Below are 18690 nucleotides of genomic sequence, written 5' to 3' on the forward strand. Positions count from 1 at the left end.
TTATAGTATGCAAATTATAGATGTTACTTCAGTGCTGATTGGTTGCCATGGGCAACTTCTCCACTGGCTCACTTCTCCGCTCTTATCACTGCTTAGTAAATGTACCCCTTAGTCTACATAAGAGAGGCTGGGAAGGCATGTTGGGAATTGTAGCACCAGTAAAACTGGAAAAGACACAAGTAGCCTAACTCTATTATTGTCTATATAACAGCGACTGTGAGGTATGCTGGGAATTGTAGTACCGCAAGAGCTGGAAAGACATATGTAGCCTACCTAAGATCTAGTCTATATGATAGCGGCTTGGAGGGCATTCTGGGAATTGTAGTACCACTAGAGCCAGTGAGACACATGTAGCTTACCTACAATATATTCTATAACAGAGGCTGCTAGGTATGCTGGGAATTGTAGTACTGCTAGAGCTGAAGAGACACTTGTAGTCTACCTCTGATCTAGTCTACAACTTAAGAGGATAGGAAGGCATTCTGGGAATTGTAGTACCACTAGAGCTGAAGACACCCTTGCAGCCTACCTATAATATATTCTAGAACAGAGGTTGCTAGGTATGCTGGTAATTGTAGTACTGCTAGAGCTGTAGAAACACTTGTAGTCTACCTCTGACCTAGTCTACACTTGAGAGGATAGGAAGGCATTCTGGGAATCGTAGTACCACTAGAGCTGAAGACACCCTTGCAGCCTACCTATAATATATTCTAGAACAGAGGCTTTTAGGTATGCTGGGAATTGTAGTACTGCTGGAGAGATACATGTAGCTTGCCTATTATATAGTCTATAAAGCAGAGGCTGGAAAGGCATGCTGGTGACTGTTGCTGCATGACAGCTGAGATTAGCAATGTAAGCTGGTACTTGTAGTTCTACAAGAACCGTCGTGTATTGTGTTGCCTAGCCTGATCTATATAGCCTATAAAACAATAATGCAAAACATGTATATTTTAATAAATAACCTGCACTTCATCAGAACAAGACCTCCTAGAATGACCAGGCATGATAGATATAGTAGTTCACCTACAAACTCACAGTCTATACAAGGCTGCTATAACGGTACAGTGTTCCCTATACGTAATACAGCAAAAATAATCATTATAATAATGTAAAAAAATACATCATCTGTTATATTGCTTTTCATAAATATACGTGTGTTGGGTCATTGTCACGGTCTACCATGGTTCTTCTTGGCAGGCTCAGGAAAATAAAGGTCCCACTGGCTACACAGCGTTCCTCAGTGGGGTCCCAGGTCAGTGCTGTTGAGCTCCGTGAAAGGATTTCCCGTGACATTTGTCGGCGGTAAATACGTTGGATAAATAATTTCTTCCACTGTTACGTACGTCCCCGTCACAAATCCCACAAATCCAATCAGTGCTATGGAAATATCCTTCACAATTGTCAGTGGGTGGAGATTTTCTTTGTAGAAAGTGATTATGTCTACTAATGGCGGGATAATTAGGGCTAACGAACTGCTGCACACTGCGCCCACGAATGATATCACCAGGTCCAGCCGGGGAATAGACACAGCCATGGCACCTGCAAAGGCACAAAGGGAGCAACGTTAATTACATGGAGATAAAGGGGGATACTCTAATAACATTACTGCAAGAGCTATAACCCATCGCACATAATGAGAGCATCAGTCTAGTGCACAGGTTCTCAAACTCGGTCCTCAGGACCCCACACAGTGCATGTTTTGCAGGTAACACAGCAGGTGCACAGGTGTATTAATTACTCACTGACACATTTTAAAAGTTCCACAGGTGGAGCTAATTATTTCACTTGAGATTCTGTGAGAAGACCTGCAAAACATGCACTGTGTGGGGTCCTGAGGACCAAGTTTGAGAACCTGTGGTCTAGTGGGGTCATCAAGAATATGACTGGTTGCTATAGGTTACAATGGAGGACACCATGCCCCATCCTCTGCAGATCAGAAGAAGCCAATTGCTGCACAAAGTATATTGCATCCACTCTATTTGTGTATATGTGCGCCTAGTTTATATCGCGTCTTACACACATCTGTGTGCGAGTTAGAATCCGCCTCTGTATGGAGAACTGCATACCTCAGACACCTGAGAAAGACCTGTAAGAACAATTTTGAACGGGTGCAAAACGGCGCAGTATATAGTTAATAATCAATATTAGGACTAAAGAAAATAAGAATTTACTCACCGGTAATTCTATTTCTCGTAGTCCGTAGTGGATGCTGGGAACTCCGTAAGGACCATGGGGAATAGACGGGCTCCTCAGGAGACTGGGCACTCTAAAAATAGGATTTTGGTACTTACCAGGTAAATCCTTTTCTTTGAATCCATAGGGGGCACTGGAGTACTCTTGGGATATGGACGGGCTTCCGTAGGAACAGCACTGAATATTTAAATTTAGAACACTCCACCCCTCCATATCCCCGAGTACCTCTCAGTGTTTTTTACTGAGCCGAACAGGAACTATAGAGATGTTGACAATGGAGTATTACATATAACATAACTGACAATAACGAAGTTAACACATAACGTTACTGACAACTAAACAGTTGACACCCTAACCAGCACTTGTAATTTGAACCAGTCGGTGAAAGTGTGTTACCATAAGATCCTCAGAACTAACCACAACTAGGTAAAACTGCTCTGGGTGGGCGTCCAGTGCCCCCTATGGATTCAAAGAAAAGGATTTACCTGGTAAGTACCAAAATCCTATTTTCTTTATCATCCACTAGGGGTCACTGGAGTACTCTTGGGACGTACCAAAGCTTCCCCCGTGGGCGGGAGAGCTGTTTGGCACTTGTAACACTAGGCGGCCAAAGCTAGATGCTGATGCCGCAAACGTATCAAACTTGTAAAAGCGCACAAACGTGTGCACTGAAGACCATGTAGCCGCACGGCAAAGCTGCGTCGTAGAAGCCCCACGACCCGCTGCCCATGAAGTTCCCACAGAACGTGTGGAATGAGCGGTTACTGACGTAGGCGGTTGTAACCTAGCATGAAGGTAAGCCTGACGTATGGTCAGTTTTATCCATCTGGATAAGGTTTGTTTAGACGCTGGCCAACCTATCTTGGCGGCATCATAGAGAACAAACAACGTATCCGTCTTACGAACTGAAGACGTTCGGGATACATAAACGCGTAAAGCGCGTACCACATCCAGCGTTCCAGAATGTGCTGTCAACACAGGAACTACTATTGGTTGATTGATGTGAAAAGATGACACTACCTTTGGTAAGAAAGCGGGATTCGTCCGAAGTTCCGCTCTGTCATCATGAAATACCAAATACGGTGCCTTGCATGACAAGGCACCCAAATCCGAAACACGCCTTGCCGAAGCTAAGGCTAGGAGAAAAATTGTTTTCCAAGTGAGAAACTTTATATCCACTTGCTGTAAGGGTTCAAAATATGAAGACTGTAAGAACTCCAAAACCAGATTCAAGTCCCATGGCGCTGTAGGTGGAATGAATGGAGGCTGTACCCTGAGTACACCTTGGAGAAAAGTGCGTATAGACGGCAATAGAGCCAATCGTCTTTGAAAGTAAATTGACAAAGCAGATACCTGCACCTTTAGTGTAGATAAACGCAATCCTCCATCTAACCCTGTTTGTAGAAACAACAACAGGCGGCATAACTTGAAAGCTGATGTCGTAAATTTCCGAGCTTCACACCAACCTATATAGGCACGCCATATTCTGTAATAATGAGCTGCCGTAACCGGCTTCCTAGCTCGTAACATGGTTGGTATAACTGAATCTGGAATGCCCTCTCTTCTTAAGAGGGCGGTCTCAACAGCCACCCCGTCAAACGCAGCCGCGCTAAATCGGGGTAAAGGAACGGACCCTGTTGTAACAGGTCTGGACGTAGCGGGAGCGGCCAAGGATCGTCTGCGAGTAATCCTCGGAGATCCGAGAACCAAGCTCTCCGAGGCCAATGAGGCGCCACTAGTATGACTGTGACCGACTCTCTTTTGATCCGTTTTAGCACCAGAGGGAGCAGCAGAAACGGTGGAAACAGATACACAAGACTGTACGGCCACGCGACAGTGAGAGCATCCACCGCCACTGCCTTTGGATCTCTTGTTCTGGACACATACTGGAACGTTTGGTGATTGTGTCGAGACGCCATCAGGTCCACCTGAGGATAACCCCATCGCTGAACCAACATGTGAAACACTTCTGGATTTAATGCCCATTCGCCTGGATGAAAATCCCGACGACTGAGATAATCCGCCTCCCAGTTGTCCACTCCCGGAATGAACACGGCCGACAATATCACCTGGTGGCATTCCGCCCAATTGAGGATTCGAGCTACTTCCCGCATTGCCATGCGGCTTCTCGTTCCTCCTTGTTTGTTGATGTATGCGACTGCCGTCGCATTGTCCGACTGCACTTGGACAGGCTGAGAGCGAAGCATGTGCACTGCTTGTCGTAGCGCATTGTAAATTGCGCGGAGTTCTAGAACATTTATAGACAGCAATTTCTCGTGATCCGCCCAGAGACCCTGGAGCTGACAATTTTGAATTACCGCTCCCCAACCTCTGAGACTGGCGTCCGTAGTTAGAATTATCCAATTCCAACCTCCGAACCGTCTTCCTGCGGTTAAATTGTGTTCCTTGAGCCACCAGAGCAGAGATACTCTTGCTGTTGGCGACAACCTCACCCTGTGGTGAATCTGCAGATGCGAGCCCGACCACTGGGCAAGCACATTCAGTTGAAATGGACGAGAGTGAAATCTTCCGAACTGAAGCGCCTCGAAAGCTGCCACCATTGTGCCTAAGAGGCGAATGCACAAGTGTACCGACACTGTGCGTGGCTTGAGCACTAATTGTACTAGATGGCGTAGCATTTGTACTTTCTGCTGTGGTAGGTAAATTCTTTGATTGACCGTATCGAGAATCATACCTAGGAACTGAAGGCGTTGAGACGGAATTAGATGTGATTTCTTGAAGTTGACAATCCAACCGTGGTGAACCAGTACATTGTATGTTAGCAGCGCATGTTGGAGAAGTATCTGTTGAGACGGAGCTTTGATGAGCAGATCGTCTAAATACGGAACTATTGTCACTCCCAGGGATCTGAGGTGAGCTATCATCACAGACATCACTTTGGTGAATACCCGCGGCGCTGATGACAGGCCAAACGGTAGAGCCTGAAACTGGTAATGGTTCTGGCGTATTGCAAACCGTAAGAATTTCTGATGAGGCTGCCAAATTGGAATGTGTAAGTACGCATCCTTGAGGTCTAGCGCAATCATAAATTCCTTTGCCTCTAAACCCGCAATCACCGAACGCAGAGACTCTATCTTGAATCTGTAGTAAGTTACGTACTGATTGAGCCCCTTTAAGTTCAATATTGGTCTGACTGAGCCATCCGGCTTCGGTACCACAAACATACTTGAATAATAACCCTGGCCCTGTTGGTGTACAGGGACCGGAATCAAAACTGCAGAATCCAGTAGGGACTGAATGGCAATTTGCAGAACCGTCCTCTTGTCGTCCGACAGAGGCAATCCTGTCTTGAAAAACCGCAGAGGCGGAAGACAGTCGAACTCTATTTTGTAACCTTTTAACACTAAATTGCGGATCCACCCATCCGCGGATGTGTGGAACCACGCCACATGGAACGTCTGAAGGCGTGGTCCCACAATTGGAGAACCGAGATGGGCTGGAAGCCCGTCATGCCACTGGCTTGTCGGTAACCTTAGCGTCCTGGCGAGTTGTGTTGGTTTGTTGGAAACCACGTCCACGACCACGTCTAGCAGGCGTGGCTGATCCTCTACCACGTCCTCGAAAGGGCTGAGGTCTAAAGGATTTGAACGAAGGTCCAGCGTACCTTCTTCTTGAAACCGGTGGAGGCAATGGTAAGAAAACAGACTTACCTCCCGTCGCCTCCGCAATCCATGCGTCCAATTCAGGACCAAACAACTTCTTGCCATCGTAAGGCAACGCCTCTATACTTCGTTTGACCTCTGCCTCCGCATGATAAGCACGCAGCCAGAGTGCTCTTCGTGCCGTAACTAGCGACGATGAAATACGAGAAGTGAGCTGACAGACGTCAGTAGACGCTGTACAGAGATACTCTACAGCCTCAATCATTTGATTTACAAGAATTATCAGGTTTTCGTCATGTAAAGCAGATTTGAGTTCTGTAAGCCATATTATGAGCGCCTTAGTGACCCAAATGCCAACCAATCCAGGTCTTAGCATCACACCTGCTGCTACATACATGGATTTTAACATAGTTTCTATCTTGCGATCTGAAGGATCTTTAAGCGTAGTAGCTGCTGGCACTGGTATGGTTAATTTCTTGGTAAGCTTGGACACTGACGAATCAACTATTGGTGGATTCTCCCATGTACACGTTACCGAGTCTGGAAACGGATAACTAGACTTAAATCTGCGAGGTATAGAAAACCGTTTATCTGGATTCTGTCGTGTTTCTACTAACATCTGATTTAGAGAATCCGACACAGGAAAACTTATTGGCGTCTTCCGCCGTTTCGTCAATACGACCTAATCATTTGTGAGAGGCTCCTCAGTTTCAGGAAACCTCAGAGACTGACGTACCGCTCTGATGAGATCATCAATGCCGGAACTGTTAAAATCCTCGCCATCTGACTCCACTTCGCCCCCCTCACCCTCATCTTGTTCCGTGAGGTCTGGCATGGAATCGTCAGAATGCAACATAGCAGAAACTGGAAAATCATAAGACATATGAAATTTATCCCGTTTACCCAAAATGGATTTGGACCTTACGCAAGGCTGAGACGCCTCCGGTAGTTCTGACGGTCTCACCCTAGACTCAGACCTTACCGTTTCCCGCTCCTGACGAGCGGCGGTCAATTCTGATTGTAATCTATCCAGTACATTTACTAACATACCCCACGGAGGGTCCGGTGAGGACATTGGTTGTAAAACTGGAGCAGAAATGGTATTCTGAACCGAATCCACAAAACATATTGTACATGTGGTAGATCCATCCGGTAACACACTGCCACAGACTTTGCAATTATGCTTTTTAGTTTTTGCTGGTGCCTTACTCATTATGGCGACAGACAATACAATACACAAAAAACAGACACCTGCACGACTCAGTAAAATAGCAGTAAGGTGTCTCTGTATATAAATCTGGCCAAGTGCAGTACACGTGGCCAGTACTATGAAATGTGATCCCAAATTCCCACTAACACCCCTGCGCCTCCGGTGGAGTAGAGATGTAGTACTGGAACGTTCTGGAATCACAGCAGGAAAACACAGGAAGCATGGTTAAACATGGCTGCCATGCTATGCTTATACATATAATCCTAATGCTGGTTACAACATTCACCGATTATAATCCTGCAAAAAATCCCTGCAGTCTATCATCTGCTGCTGCAGTATTTCGTATGCCGCTTATTGCCCCCTTAACTTATTGCTTGTCCCCCCTGCTCCTGTGTAATGGCTGCCTGCTCTTTTCGAATCAGAGCAGCGGCAGCGCAGCGTGTGGGGCCCCAGCGGGTATCGCCGAGCGCTGTGCTGAGCCCGGGTGAGCCGCGCGTCACCCAGCGGTGGGACCCGGAGCAGTAGCGGCGGCCGGCCCCGTGAGCGAGAGAGCTGCGGCGGCCGGCGGCCTCTGAGCGGCCTGCACGGAGGTCTTGTGCTGAAGACTGTGGCCGTGTGGGGAGGGCGCTGAGTGGGGAGAGCAGCGGCGGGACGGGCGGCCAAGTGGAGCGAGCAGCGGCGGGCGCTAAGCGCTACAATGTCCCCACACCTCGGGGCGGCAGCGGGAGCTGACCGCCCCGTTCACATACCTGTATCCTGCAGTTTGTGAGGAGGCTCCGACGGGGCTTCTGAACAAGCGCCGGCCAGCCTGTGCAGGAGGCTGTGTGTGTGGCTGTGAGGGAGCTCTTTCAGAGAGGCCCGACACGCCCCTGCTGCTATCAGCAGCTGTACTATCCCTGACCCTGCCTTTTGGAAGGGGGAAAGGGATGTAAAATAGAAAAAATAAAAATAAAATAAAAAGAAAAATAAAAATTCTTCAAAGTAATCGTGACTTCAGACACAGAGCTGTTGCTACGTCTAGCACAGAAAAAACACTGAGAGGTACTCGGGGATATGGAGGGGTGGAGTGTTCTAAATTTAAATATTCAGTGCTGTTCCTACGGAAGCCCGTCCATATCCCAAGAGTACTCCAGTGACCCCTAGTGGATGATAAAGAAAGAAAGATTAGGTACTATCTGGTGTGCACTGGCTCCTCCCTCTATGCCCCTCCTCCAGACCTCAGTTAAGGAAACTGTGCTCGGAAGAGCTGACACAACAGGGAAAGGATTTGGAATCCAGGGTAAGACTCATACCAGCCACACCAATCACACTGTACAACTTGTGATAACCATACCCAGTTAACAGTATGAACAGCAACTGAGCCTCAGTAACAGATGGCTCATAACAATAACCCTTTAGTTAAGCAATGACTATATACATGTATTGCAGAGAGTCCGCACTTGGGACGGGCGCCCAGCATCCACTACGGACTACGAGAAATAGAATTACCGGTGAGTAAATTCTTATTTTCTCTGACGTCCTAGTGGATGCTGGGAACTCCGTAAGGACCATGGGGATTATACCAAAGCTCCCAAACGGGCAGGAGAGTGCGGATGACTCTGCAGCACCGAATGAGCAAAGGCAAGGTCCTCCTCAGCCAGGGTATCAAACTTGTAGAACTTAGCAAATGTGTTTGAACCCGACCAAGTAGCAGCTCGGCAAAGCTGTAAAGCCGAGACCCCTCGGGCAGCCGCCCAAGAAGAGCCCACCTTCCTTGTGGAATGGGCTTTTACCGATTTAGGATGCGGTAACCCTGCCGCAGAATGAGCTTGCTGAATCGTGTTACAGATCCAGCGCGCAATAGTTTGCTTTGAAGCAGGAGCACCCAGCTTGTTGGGTGCATGCAGGATAAACAGCGAGTCAGTTTTCCTGACTCCAGCCGTCCTGGCTACATAGATTTTCAAAGCCCTGACTACATCCAGTAACTTGGAGTCCTCCAAGTCCCGAGTAGCCGCAGGCACCACAATAGGTTGGTTCAAATGAAACGCTGATACCACCTTAGGGAGAAATTGGGGACGAGTCCTCAATTCTGCCCTGTCCATATGGAAGATCAGATAAGGGCTTTTACATGACAAAGCCGCCAATTCTGACACACGCCTAGCCGAAGCTAAGGCCAATAGCATGACCACTTTCCACGTGAGATATTTTAGCTCCACGGTCTTAAGTGACTCAAACCAGTGGGATTTCAGGAAATCCAACACAACGTTAAGATCCCAAGGTGCCACTGGAGGCACAAAAGGGGGCTGAATATGCAGCACTCCCTTAACAAACGTCTGAACTTCAGGCAGTGAAGCCAGTTCTTTTTGAAAGAAAATAGATAGGGCCGAAATCTGGACCTTTATGGACCCCAATTTTAGGCCCATAGTCACTACTGACTGTAGGAAGTGCAGAAATCGCCCCAGCTGGAATTCCTCTGTTGGGGCCTTCCTGGCCTCACACCAAGCAACATATTTCCGCCATATGCGGTGATAATGATTTGCTGTCACATCCTTCCTAGCTTTTATCAGCGTAGGAATCACTTCATCTGGAATGCCCTTTTCTGTTAGGATCCGGCGTTCAACCGCCATGCCGTCAAACGCAGCCGCGGTAAGTCTTGGAACAGACAGGGCCCCTGCTGTAACAGGTCCTGTCTGAGAGGCAGAGGCCATGGGTCCTCTGAGATCATTTCTTGTAGTTCTGGGTACCAAGTTCTTCTTGGCCAATCCGGAACGATGAGTATAGTTCTTACTCCTCTCTTTCTTACTATCCTCAGTACCTTGGGTATGAGAGGAAGAGGAGGGAACACATAAACCGACTGGTGTATACCCACGGTGTCAGGAACCTGCCGAAGGGAATTGCTTCGTAAGAAGCCACCATCTTTCCCAGGACTCGCGTGCAGTGATGCACCGACACCTGTTTTGGTTTCAGGAGGTCCCTGACCAGAGATGACAATTCCTGGGCCTTCTCCACCGGGAGAAACACCTTCTTCTGTTCTGTGTCCAGAATCATGCCTAGGAAAAGCAGACGCGTCGCAGGAATCAGCTGCGCCTTTGGGATATTCAGAATCCAGCCGTGCTGTTGCAACACTTCCAGAGAGAGTGCTACGCTGACTAACAACTGCTCTCTGGACCTCGCCTTTATAAGGAGATCGTCCAAGTACGGGATAATAATAACTCCCTTTTTCCGAAGGAGTATCATTATTTCGGCCATTACCTTGGTAAATACTCTCGGTGCCGTGGACAGACCAAACGGCAACGTCTGGAATTGGTAATGACAATCCTGTACCACAAACCTGAGGTACTCCTAGTGAGGTGGGTAAATGGGGACATGCAAGTAAGCATCCTTGATGTCCAGCGACACCATAAAATCCCCCTCTTCCAGGCTTGCAATAACCGCCCTGAGCGATTCCATTTTGAACTTGAACTTCCTTATATAAGTGTTCAAGGATTTTAAATTCAGAATGGGTCTCACCGAACCGTCTGGTTTCGGTACCACAAACATTGTGGAATAGTAACCCCGTCCCTGTTGAAGGAGGGGAACCTTGATTATCACCTGCTGGAGGTACAGCTTGTGAATTGCCGCCAGTACTACCTCCCTTTCCCTGGGAGCAGCTGGCAAGGCTGATTTGAGGTAACGGCGAGGGGGAGTCGCCTCTAACTCCAGCTTGTATCCCTGAGATACAATATGTACAGCCCAGAGATCCACCTGTGAGCGAACCCACTGGTTGCTGAAGTTTCGGAGACGCGCCCCCACCGCACCTGGCTCCGCCTGTGGAGCCCCAGCGTCATGCGGTGGACTTAGTGGAAGCGGGGGAGGTTTTTTGTTCCTGGGAACTGGCTGCCTGGTGCAGCTTCTTTCCTCTACCCCTGCCTCTGGGCAGAAAGGATGCGCCTCTGACCCGCTTGCCTTTCTGAGGCCGAAAGGACTGTACATGATAATACGGTGCTTTCTTAGGCTGTGAGGGAACCTGAGGTAAAAAAGTTGACTTCCCAGCTGTTGCTGTGGATACGAGGTCCGAGAGACCGTCCCCAAACAATTCCTCACCCTTATAAGGCAAAACCTCCATGTGTTTTTTAGAATCAGCATCACCTGTCCACTGCCGAGTCCATAATACTCTCCTGGCAGAAATGGACATTGCATTAATTCTAGATGCCAGCAGGCAAATGTCCCTCTGTGCATCCCGCATGTATAAGACGATGTCTTTTATATGTTCTATGGTTAGCAAAATAGTATCCCTGTCGAGGGAATCAATGTTGTCTGACAGGGCATCAGACCATGCTGCTGCAGCACTACACATCCATGCTGAAGCAATAGCAGGTCTCAGTATAGTACCCGAGTGTGTATACACAGACTTCAGGATAGCTTCCTGCTTTCTATCCGCAGGCTCCTTTAAGGCGGCCGTATCCTGAGACGGCAGTGCCACCTTTTTTGATAAGCGTGTGAGCGCCTTGTCCACCCTAGGGAATGTTTCCCAACGTAACCTGTCCGTTGGCGGGAAAGGGTACGCCATCAGTAACCTCTTAGAAATCACTAGTTTCTTATCGGGGGAACTCCACGCTTCTTCACACAATTCATTTAATTCATCAGATGGGGGAAAAGTCACTGGCTGCTTTTTCTCCCATAAAACATAATACCTTTCTTGATAGTAACCGGGTTAACATCAGAAATGTGCAATACATTTTTCATTGCAGTAATCATACATCGGATGGCCTTTGTAGACTGTACATATGTCTCATCCTCATCTACACTGGAGTCAGACTCCGTGTCGACATCTGTGTCTACCATCTGAGCTAGCGGGCGTTTATGAGCCCCTGATGGCCTCTGAGACGCCTGGGTAGGCGCGGGCTGAGATCCCGGCTGTCCCAAGGCTGCTGCGTCATCGAACCTTTTATGTAAGGAGTTGATACTGTCTGTTAAGACCTTCCACATATCCATCCAATCCGGTGTCGGCCCCGTCAGGGGCGACACCACACTTATCTGCCCCTGCTCCGCCTCCACGTAACCCTCCTCATCAAACATGTTGACACAGCCGTACCGACACACCGCACACACACAGGGAATGCTCTGACTGAGGACAGGACCCCACAAAGTCCTTTGGGGAGACAGAGAGAGAGTATGCCAGCACACACCACAGCGCTATATAACACAGGGATTTACACTATAATGAGTGATTTTTCACAATAGCTGCTTATTATCCTATTTGCGCCTGAATTTTTGTGCCCCCCCTCTTTTTTACCCTTCTTGTACAGGATACTGCAGGGGAGAGCCTGTGGAGCGTCCTTCCAGCGGAGCTGTGAAGAGAAAATGGCGCCGATGTGCTGAGGAAGAAGGCCCCGCCCCCTCAGCGGCGGGCTTCTCCCGCGTTTTGTATAGCTTAATGGCGGGGTTTTTTACACATATACAGTTTTCCAGACTGTATTATGTGTATTTAGTGCCAAACGGTATTCTTATTGCTGCCCAGGGCGCCCCCCCCCAGCGCCCTGCACCCTACAGTGACCGGAGTGTGTGGTGTGCAGTGGGAGCAATGGTGCACAGCTGCAGTGCTGTGCGCTACCTTAATGAAGACTGGAGTCTTCTGCCGCCGATTTCATCTCCTTTCTTCTGTCTTCTGGCTCTGCAAGGGGGACGGAGGCGCGGCTCCGGGAACGGACGATCGAGGCAGGCCCTGTGTTCGAACCCTCTGGAGCTAATGGTGTCCAGTAGCCTAAGAAGCACAAGCTAGCTGCACGCAGGTAGGTTTGCTTCTCTCCCCTCAGTCCCACGTAGCAGTGAGTCTGTTGCCAGCAGATCTCACTGAAAATAAAAAACCTAACAAATACTTTCTTTCTAGCAAGCTCAGGAGAGCCCACTAGGAGCACCCAGCTCTGGCCGGGCACAGATTCTAACTGAGGTCTGGAGGAGGGGCATAGAGGGAGGAGCCAGTGCACACCAGATAGTACCTAATCTTTCTTTTAGAGTGCCCAGTCTCCTGCGGAGCCCGTCTATTCCCCATGGTCCTTACGGAGTTCCTAGCATCCACTAGGACGTCAGAGAAATGTACATTTTTCCATGATACTTTCTTGTAATTAGTGAAACCACTGTAACTAAGTTCTCACGGGTATAGGTCACACTCAGTTATGCAGTGACAATATAAAATTTCACCTTAAAACGTAAGATATATACTTATTATGGACTAAGTACGCAATTGGCGCAGTGAGTACCGTAAGGGTACGCACTTAGCGTAGCAGACGCTAGGCCGTGGGCGCGAGACACGAGCGGCACAGACGCTCACAGAATGATATACAGTAAACCTTAAGTAATGAAACAGTGTAAGGATATGCTTATACTTTAAACCTTAGCAGCAAAGCACTATACCTTTAAACTTTAAGTAGCGCTGGTGATACAAAGTATCAGCAGTGCATACACCTTAACAATGCTTATACACCTTAAACAGGTTAAACCACTTTAAAAAACCCTGGCAGGAAAGTGACAACACAGCACTGATTTGTATTTGAAAACCACATGGTTCTAAGGCCACTGTGGATAGATTCTAATAAAAGGTTAAACAATACATATCATACACTACAAACTAACATCAAAATCTAACACAATAACAGAGAATAACATGAGCAATGGCGAACAAAATGGCTACAGAGAAATATACATACATGGGGATGATTCGCAAGCGCGTCCTGGATTCCAGCCCTCAGCATTCAAAGAGAAAGCCTTTTGAGAGAGTGAGTGACTGGACAGGCAATGGTGGTCTTTATATACACAGCATACAGTAACAATACAATGGTCCCTATAATCTCATGGTTCATTGGACACAGGAATGTGTCTCGGCATTATAACAAAAGGTCATAGGTGGGTTCGAACAGGTGGGCTGTGTCTTTCTCCAACTGCTCAGGTGGGAGGTATCCTCAGGATTTCCCCCGCATGTGTAATAAACAGCAAAATACAATTAATGTCCATAAACTACTTTTGTACATAACTATACGCAGGAGTGAGCAATCTTTTCCTAACTAACACCGACATGTTACCCTTAAAATACTCTACAGCTGGATACTAGACACCACCGTTCAACCTTTATCTGACCCATCCTATCATGCAAAGAGGAATCTCTCTGTCCAAGAACCGTTTAAACTAAACATACTTGCTGACATTGTTAAGGGGAATATTATCTATAAAACACACTATATGGGTTAAATATGCTATGATCGAGTAGCCCGCTACACGCTCACAAACCCTACCGTAAATGCGCATACCACGCGCCACAGCGCACGGCCGTAGAAGCTCTTTTATGCAATGTGCAAATATGCGCACGCACGGCAGGGCAAGTGCACGCGCAGCGGGCATGTGCATGGGGTTAGTACAAGGCATGTGATTCATGATATTTTTCGACTTTGACAGCAGCTCTAGCAATGTGACTGTTCTAAGGATCTTCAATATAATGTTCTCTCTCCCACATACACAACAATGCAATTAACAGATATCATAAAAATATTCAAAAAGATCATTCAGTAAATTGATCGTCCAAGTGTGATGGAGCCACTTCTTCATCAAACCCAGCCATCTCTCATCCTGACCCTATTTTCCATGCTCACTCCTACCCCATCTGTGTCACCCCTGTCTGCCCCTCCCCTTCAGAATGTAAGCTCTTACGAGCAGGGCCCTCTCCCCTCGTGTGCTTTTACCTCTCTTAGACTATCTTCTACTCCATACTGCCTACAACGGCACCTAGCTCTCAGTTTCTGCCGCCCTGATGCTTATTTCGGTGTCATGTTTATACGGGATGTAATTATGTGACCGGCGGTCACAATTCCGCCCCCTAAAAATCCCGACAGCCGGCATGCCCACTAACAGGGACTATTCCCACTCGTAGGTGTCCACGACACCCATAGAGTGCGAATAGAACATGTGGCAACCGTAGCTCGCCACTGAGCCCACATGGGGCTTCGCTGTGCACCCTTTCCCCTGTGCCGGCATTCTGCGGCCGGGATCCCGGCGTTGGGATGCTGACCGCCAGGGATCCCAGCCACCGGTAAAGCATACCCAACCCGTTTATATACCCTGTACTTGTCCTACATTGTCTTCTACTGGAAGTCGCTGTTTTCTTGGTTTGCTCATTTGTTTATGTACTTTCTTAGGCGCTGCAGAACCCTTGTGGCGCCATATTAATCAATAATAATAATAATAATAATAATAATGTTATTTATATAACCCTTTTCTCACAATAGGACTCAAAGTGCTTTACTTCTGCTTTTCAAAAATATAATACAGTGTACAGAAAAGACAGCAACGCACGTGGGTTTATTAGACACTAAAAGTACATTCATGAGGTGCTTGAGTAAGCAGGTGACTTTTGAGTTTGTTTTTATATGTTCCAAGAGTGAGTGGAGCCCCCAGTACCGGGCAGAGAGTCAGAGACATGAAGATACAGTAGTTCTGGGTCATAAGTTCCTCCACACAGTTACAGAGAGCCGGCAATCAGAAGCCGCTGAAAGTCAGTGAATAGAATTAATCTTTATTCCTATAACCGCCTCATACAACTTTAAAAAACATTGACTTGGGCAGAACAAACCTTTAATTATATTATTTATCGAAAGCTTTTAATGTTTAACATTTCAGAACACTTCACGCTTGGCTTAGAAAGCAGATACATCAGACTGTGCCTGCTCTTCATAACATAAGTATTCATAACATTATCTCTCTCCGCTAACAGCCGTAGTAGCAGGAAACAGCTGCACGCTATACAGTGCGCGCCAAGAGCACAGATAACAAGTGGCGGGCTGCATGCATCTCAGTAGCATGGAGGAACACGTGCACAGGGTGCGGAGACTGATAACCATGGAAACATATTACTTATATGGGAAATGTGCACTGCAGCAGCCACTTACATCCCAGGCACATCAGTTTACTTATGAGCGTTACTTCTACGTTAACCCTTACATCTGCAAATCATACAAGCGCAACATTCTCCCAATGCAAGCCCAGTGCAGCCAAGAACGTAACAGGTATACTATTCATATAGATATACTAAGCATTGGAGCGTGATGAAGTGGAGAGGGATAAACTATCAACCAATCATCTCCTAGCTGCCATGTTACAGGCTGTGTTTGAAAAATGACAGTTAGGAGCTGATTCACATTACTCCTCTATACCCGCTACATAAAATCTTTACACATACATTTTTTCCAAGGTTCCCCAGGCCCTCTTGCATAATAGGTGGGGTAGTGCAGGAAGAAACAGTTTAGGGCATATTGTACTACTGGCCACAGAGCGCACTTGTGGGGAGAGCCAAGAACTTAAATGTCTTATACACATTGGCCTATGGCCCTCATTCCAAGTTGATCGTAGCTGTGCTAAATTTAGCACAGCTACGATCATTCACACTGTCAGTGCCAGCTACCCCCTTCCCCCCCCCCCCCCCCCCCGCAGAAGTGCGCCTTTGCACTTCAAGAGTGCAAAGAGCTTTAGCGTGCTGGCCGGGAGCTACTCGTCGCTCCCCGGCCCGCAGCGGCTGCGTGTGATGTCATGCAGCCGCGGCGGCCTGCCCCCACACCGGTCCGGCCGCACCTGCGTTGCCCGGACCACGCCCCCCTAAATGGCGGCTTAACACCGCCGTCCAGCCCCCTCCCGCCCAACGACCGCCTCTGCCTCAGAGGCAATCGCTAGGCAACGACGCTAGGCGGCACCGGCATATGCGCAGTTCCGACCCGATCGCTGAGCTGCGAGAAACTGCAGCGAGCGATCGGGTCGGAATGACCCCCTATATGACATGTTTCACCAGTGTTGATAGTGCTAGAGAACCAAATGTAAAGGAGTATGACATCATTTGCTGCTGTTACCAGCCTTTCGTAGGTTTACGGTAGCGTTACGTTCTTCAGAACATATGTCATGCTGGCCAATGGTTTCGCCGTGGGTAAATGCATTGGGGAAGCCAACAGCGAGTTCCAAACACAGGTGACCATGCTAATAATGAAACATGTCAAATGCAGCTGATATGCGTTCTCACTCTGATGGTGGATAAACACGTCAATAGTCCTAGCAACTGTAGAACTGTGATTTCTGGTGTGAGGTCCATTTATACTGATTACATTATACAGGTATGCAAGACACTTAGGAGGTCATTCCGACCTGTTCACACGCTGCTGGTTGTCGCAGCAGTGCGAACGGGTTGGGACTACGCCTACACGTCGTTGTCCAGCGACAGCCGTCGCCGGGCAACAACCAGAAGGAAGAAGAAAGTGATCGCTAGCACGATCGCAAGAAGATTGACAGCGGGGAGGAGTTTCGGGGCGGATACTCACCATTTTCTGGGAGTGGTGAGTCCAACGCAGACGTGTCCAGGCGTTTAGAGGGCGGTTGTCTGACGTCAATTCTGGGTGTCTGACGTCAATTCTGGGACCTGCATCGTAAGTAACTATTACCCTGGTCTTGTTTTACAGGAAACTTTTTTTGCATAGCAGGGCTGCACAAGCGATCGCAGCCCTGCTATGCAGAAATACACTCCCCCATAGGCGGCGTCTAGTTGATCGAATGGGCAGCAAAAACTTGCTACGTGCGATCAACTCGGAATGACCCCCTTAATTCAAATGCCAGTATGTATGTAGCAGGTGCCTCCATACTACATGAAAATGTTACTTTGCGGCTATTTCTGTTATTTAAGAGATTTTGATACCTATGGCTCAATGGGAGCCCACTGCACATAAGAGCTATAACTACATATGTGTCGTCATACATCTAGCCTCAGTACGCCACGCAGCGGGAGGTGCCTGTCGTGAGTGAGCTGATAGGTCCTGGGCAACTTCGTTAGCGTTGGGTGTCCTTTTTTTGCCGCACATGTGACTTTGTTGCAATGCAATGTGACTGGGACACACTGGGAGACTACTGAGTAATCTGATATGCAACACTTGTATATCTGTGTGTGACTGAGTCTGTATATGAAGCACTACAAAACTTGGCATGGAAAAAAGCTGCAGCCGCTGCACTGCAGCACTTCATAAGCAGATTCATAGACTCAGTCGTACACAGTCTCACATACAGTATCAAATTAATCAGCACAGTCTCCTGCGTCCTAGTCGCATCGTGTTGTGTCTAAGATGCATTTTTAGCAACAACAAAAAAAGACGCCCATCGTAAGCAGAGTCTCATGGGCGAGCAGACCTGCAGCAGAGATACATTAGGACACATCTGTATGTAAATTGGCAAATATAAACCCAGACTTCCCTACTTTCCCGGATTCTGCGGGAGACACCCGGTTTCTCGGTATTTGCTTGTGAAGTGGGCGGGGCCTGATGACGTCATTGACCCGGCCCCACCTCCGTCACCGCCCACCTGCTTCTCCTCTCCGAGTATCTCCCGGAGAGGAGAGAAGAAAAGTAGGTAAGTATGTATAAACCTAAAAAAGCACCAGAGAACAGATTGAATCTATAAACACGTCTTGGGCATAATTTACAGTTTGACAACCCAACATTATATTAATAAATGTGAAAGTGTAATTTTGCATATAAACTCTAATGAAATACTGTATATAAAAATAAGATTTTACTTACCGATAAATCTATTTCTCGTAGTCCGTAGTGGATGCTGGGGACTCCGTCAGGACCATGGGGATCAGCGGCTCCGCAGGAGACAGGGCACAAAAATAAAGCTTTAGGATCAGGT

General features: G+C 47.7%; 1 protein-coding gene across 3 annotated transcripts in view; it reads right to left on the reverse strand.

Annotated features, from left to right (window-relative positions):
• Positions 1–933: 933 nt before the first annotated feature.
• Positions 934–18690, reverse strand: part of SLC36A4 (solute carrier family 36 member 4) — a 588683-nt gene continuing 570926 nt past the window's right edge. For 2 of the 3 annotated variants that reach the window (XM_063951426.1, XM_063951427.1), the window contains one exon: positions 934–1539. In XM_063951426.1, the coding sequence (XP_063807496.1) occupies positions 1238–1539 (302 nt within the window). In that variant the 3' untranslated portion in view covers positions 934–1237. The remainder of the gene's footprint in view (positions 1540–18690) is intronic. The other variant, XR_010201554.1, reaches the window with a different exon arrangement.

Source organism: Pseudophryne corroboree, chromosome 2 (assembly GCF_028390025.1).
Source record: "Pseudophryne corroboree isolate aPseCor3 chromosome 2, aPseCor3.hap2, whole genome shotgun sequence".
Taxonomy (NCBI): domain Eukaryota; kingdom Metazoa; phylum Chordata; class Amphibia; order Anura; family Myobatrachidae; genus Pseudophryne; species Pseudophryne corroboree.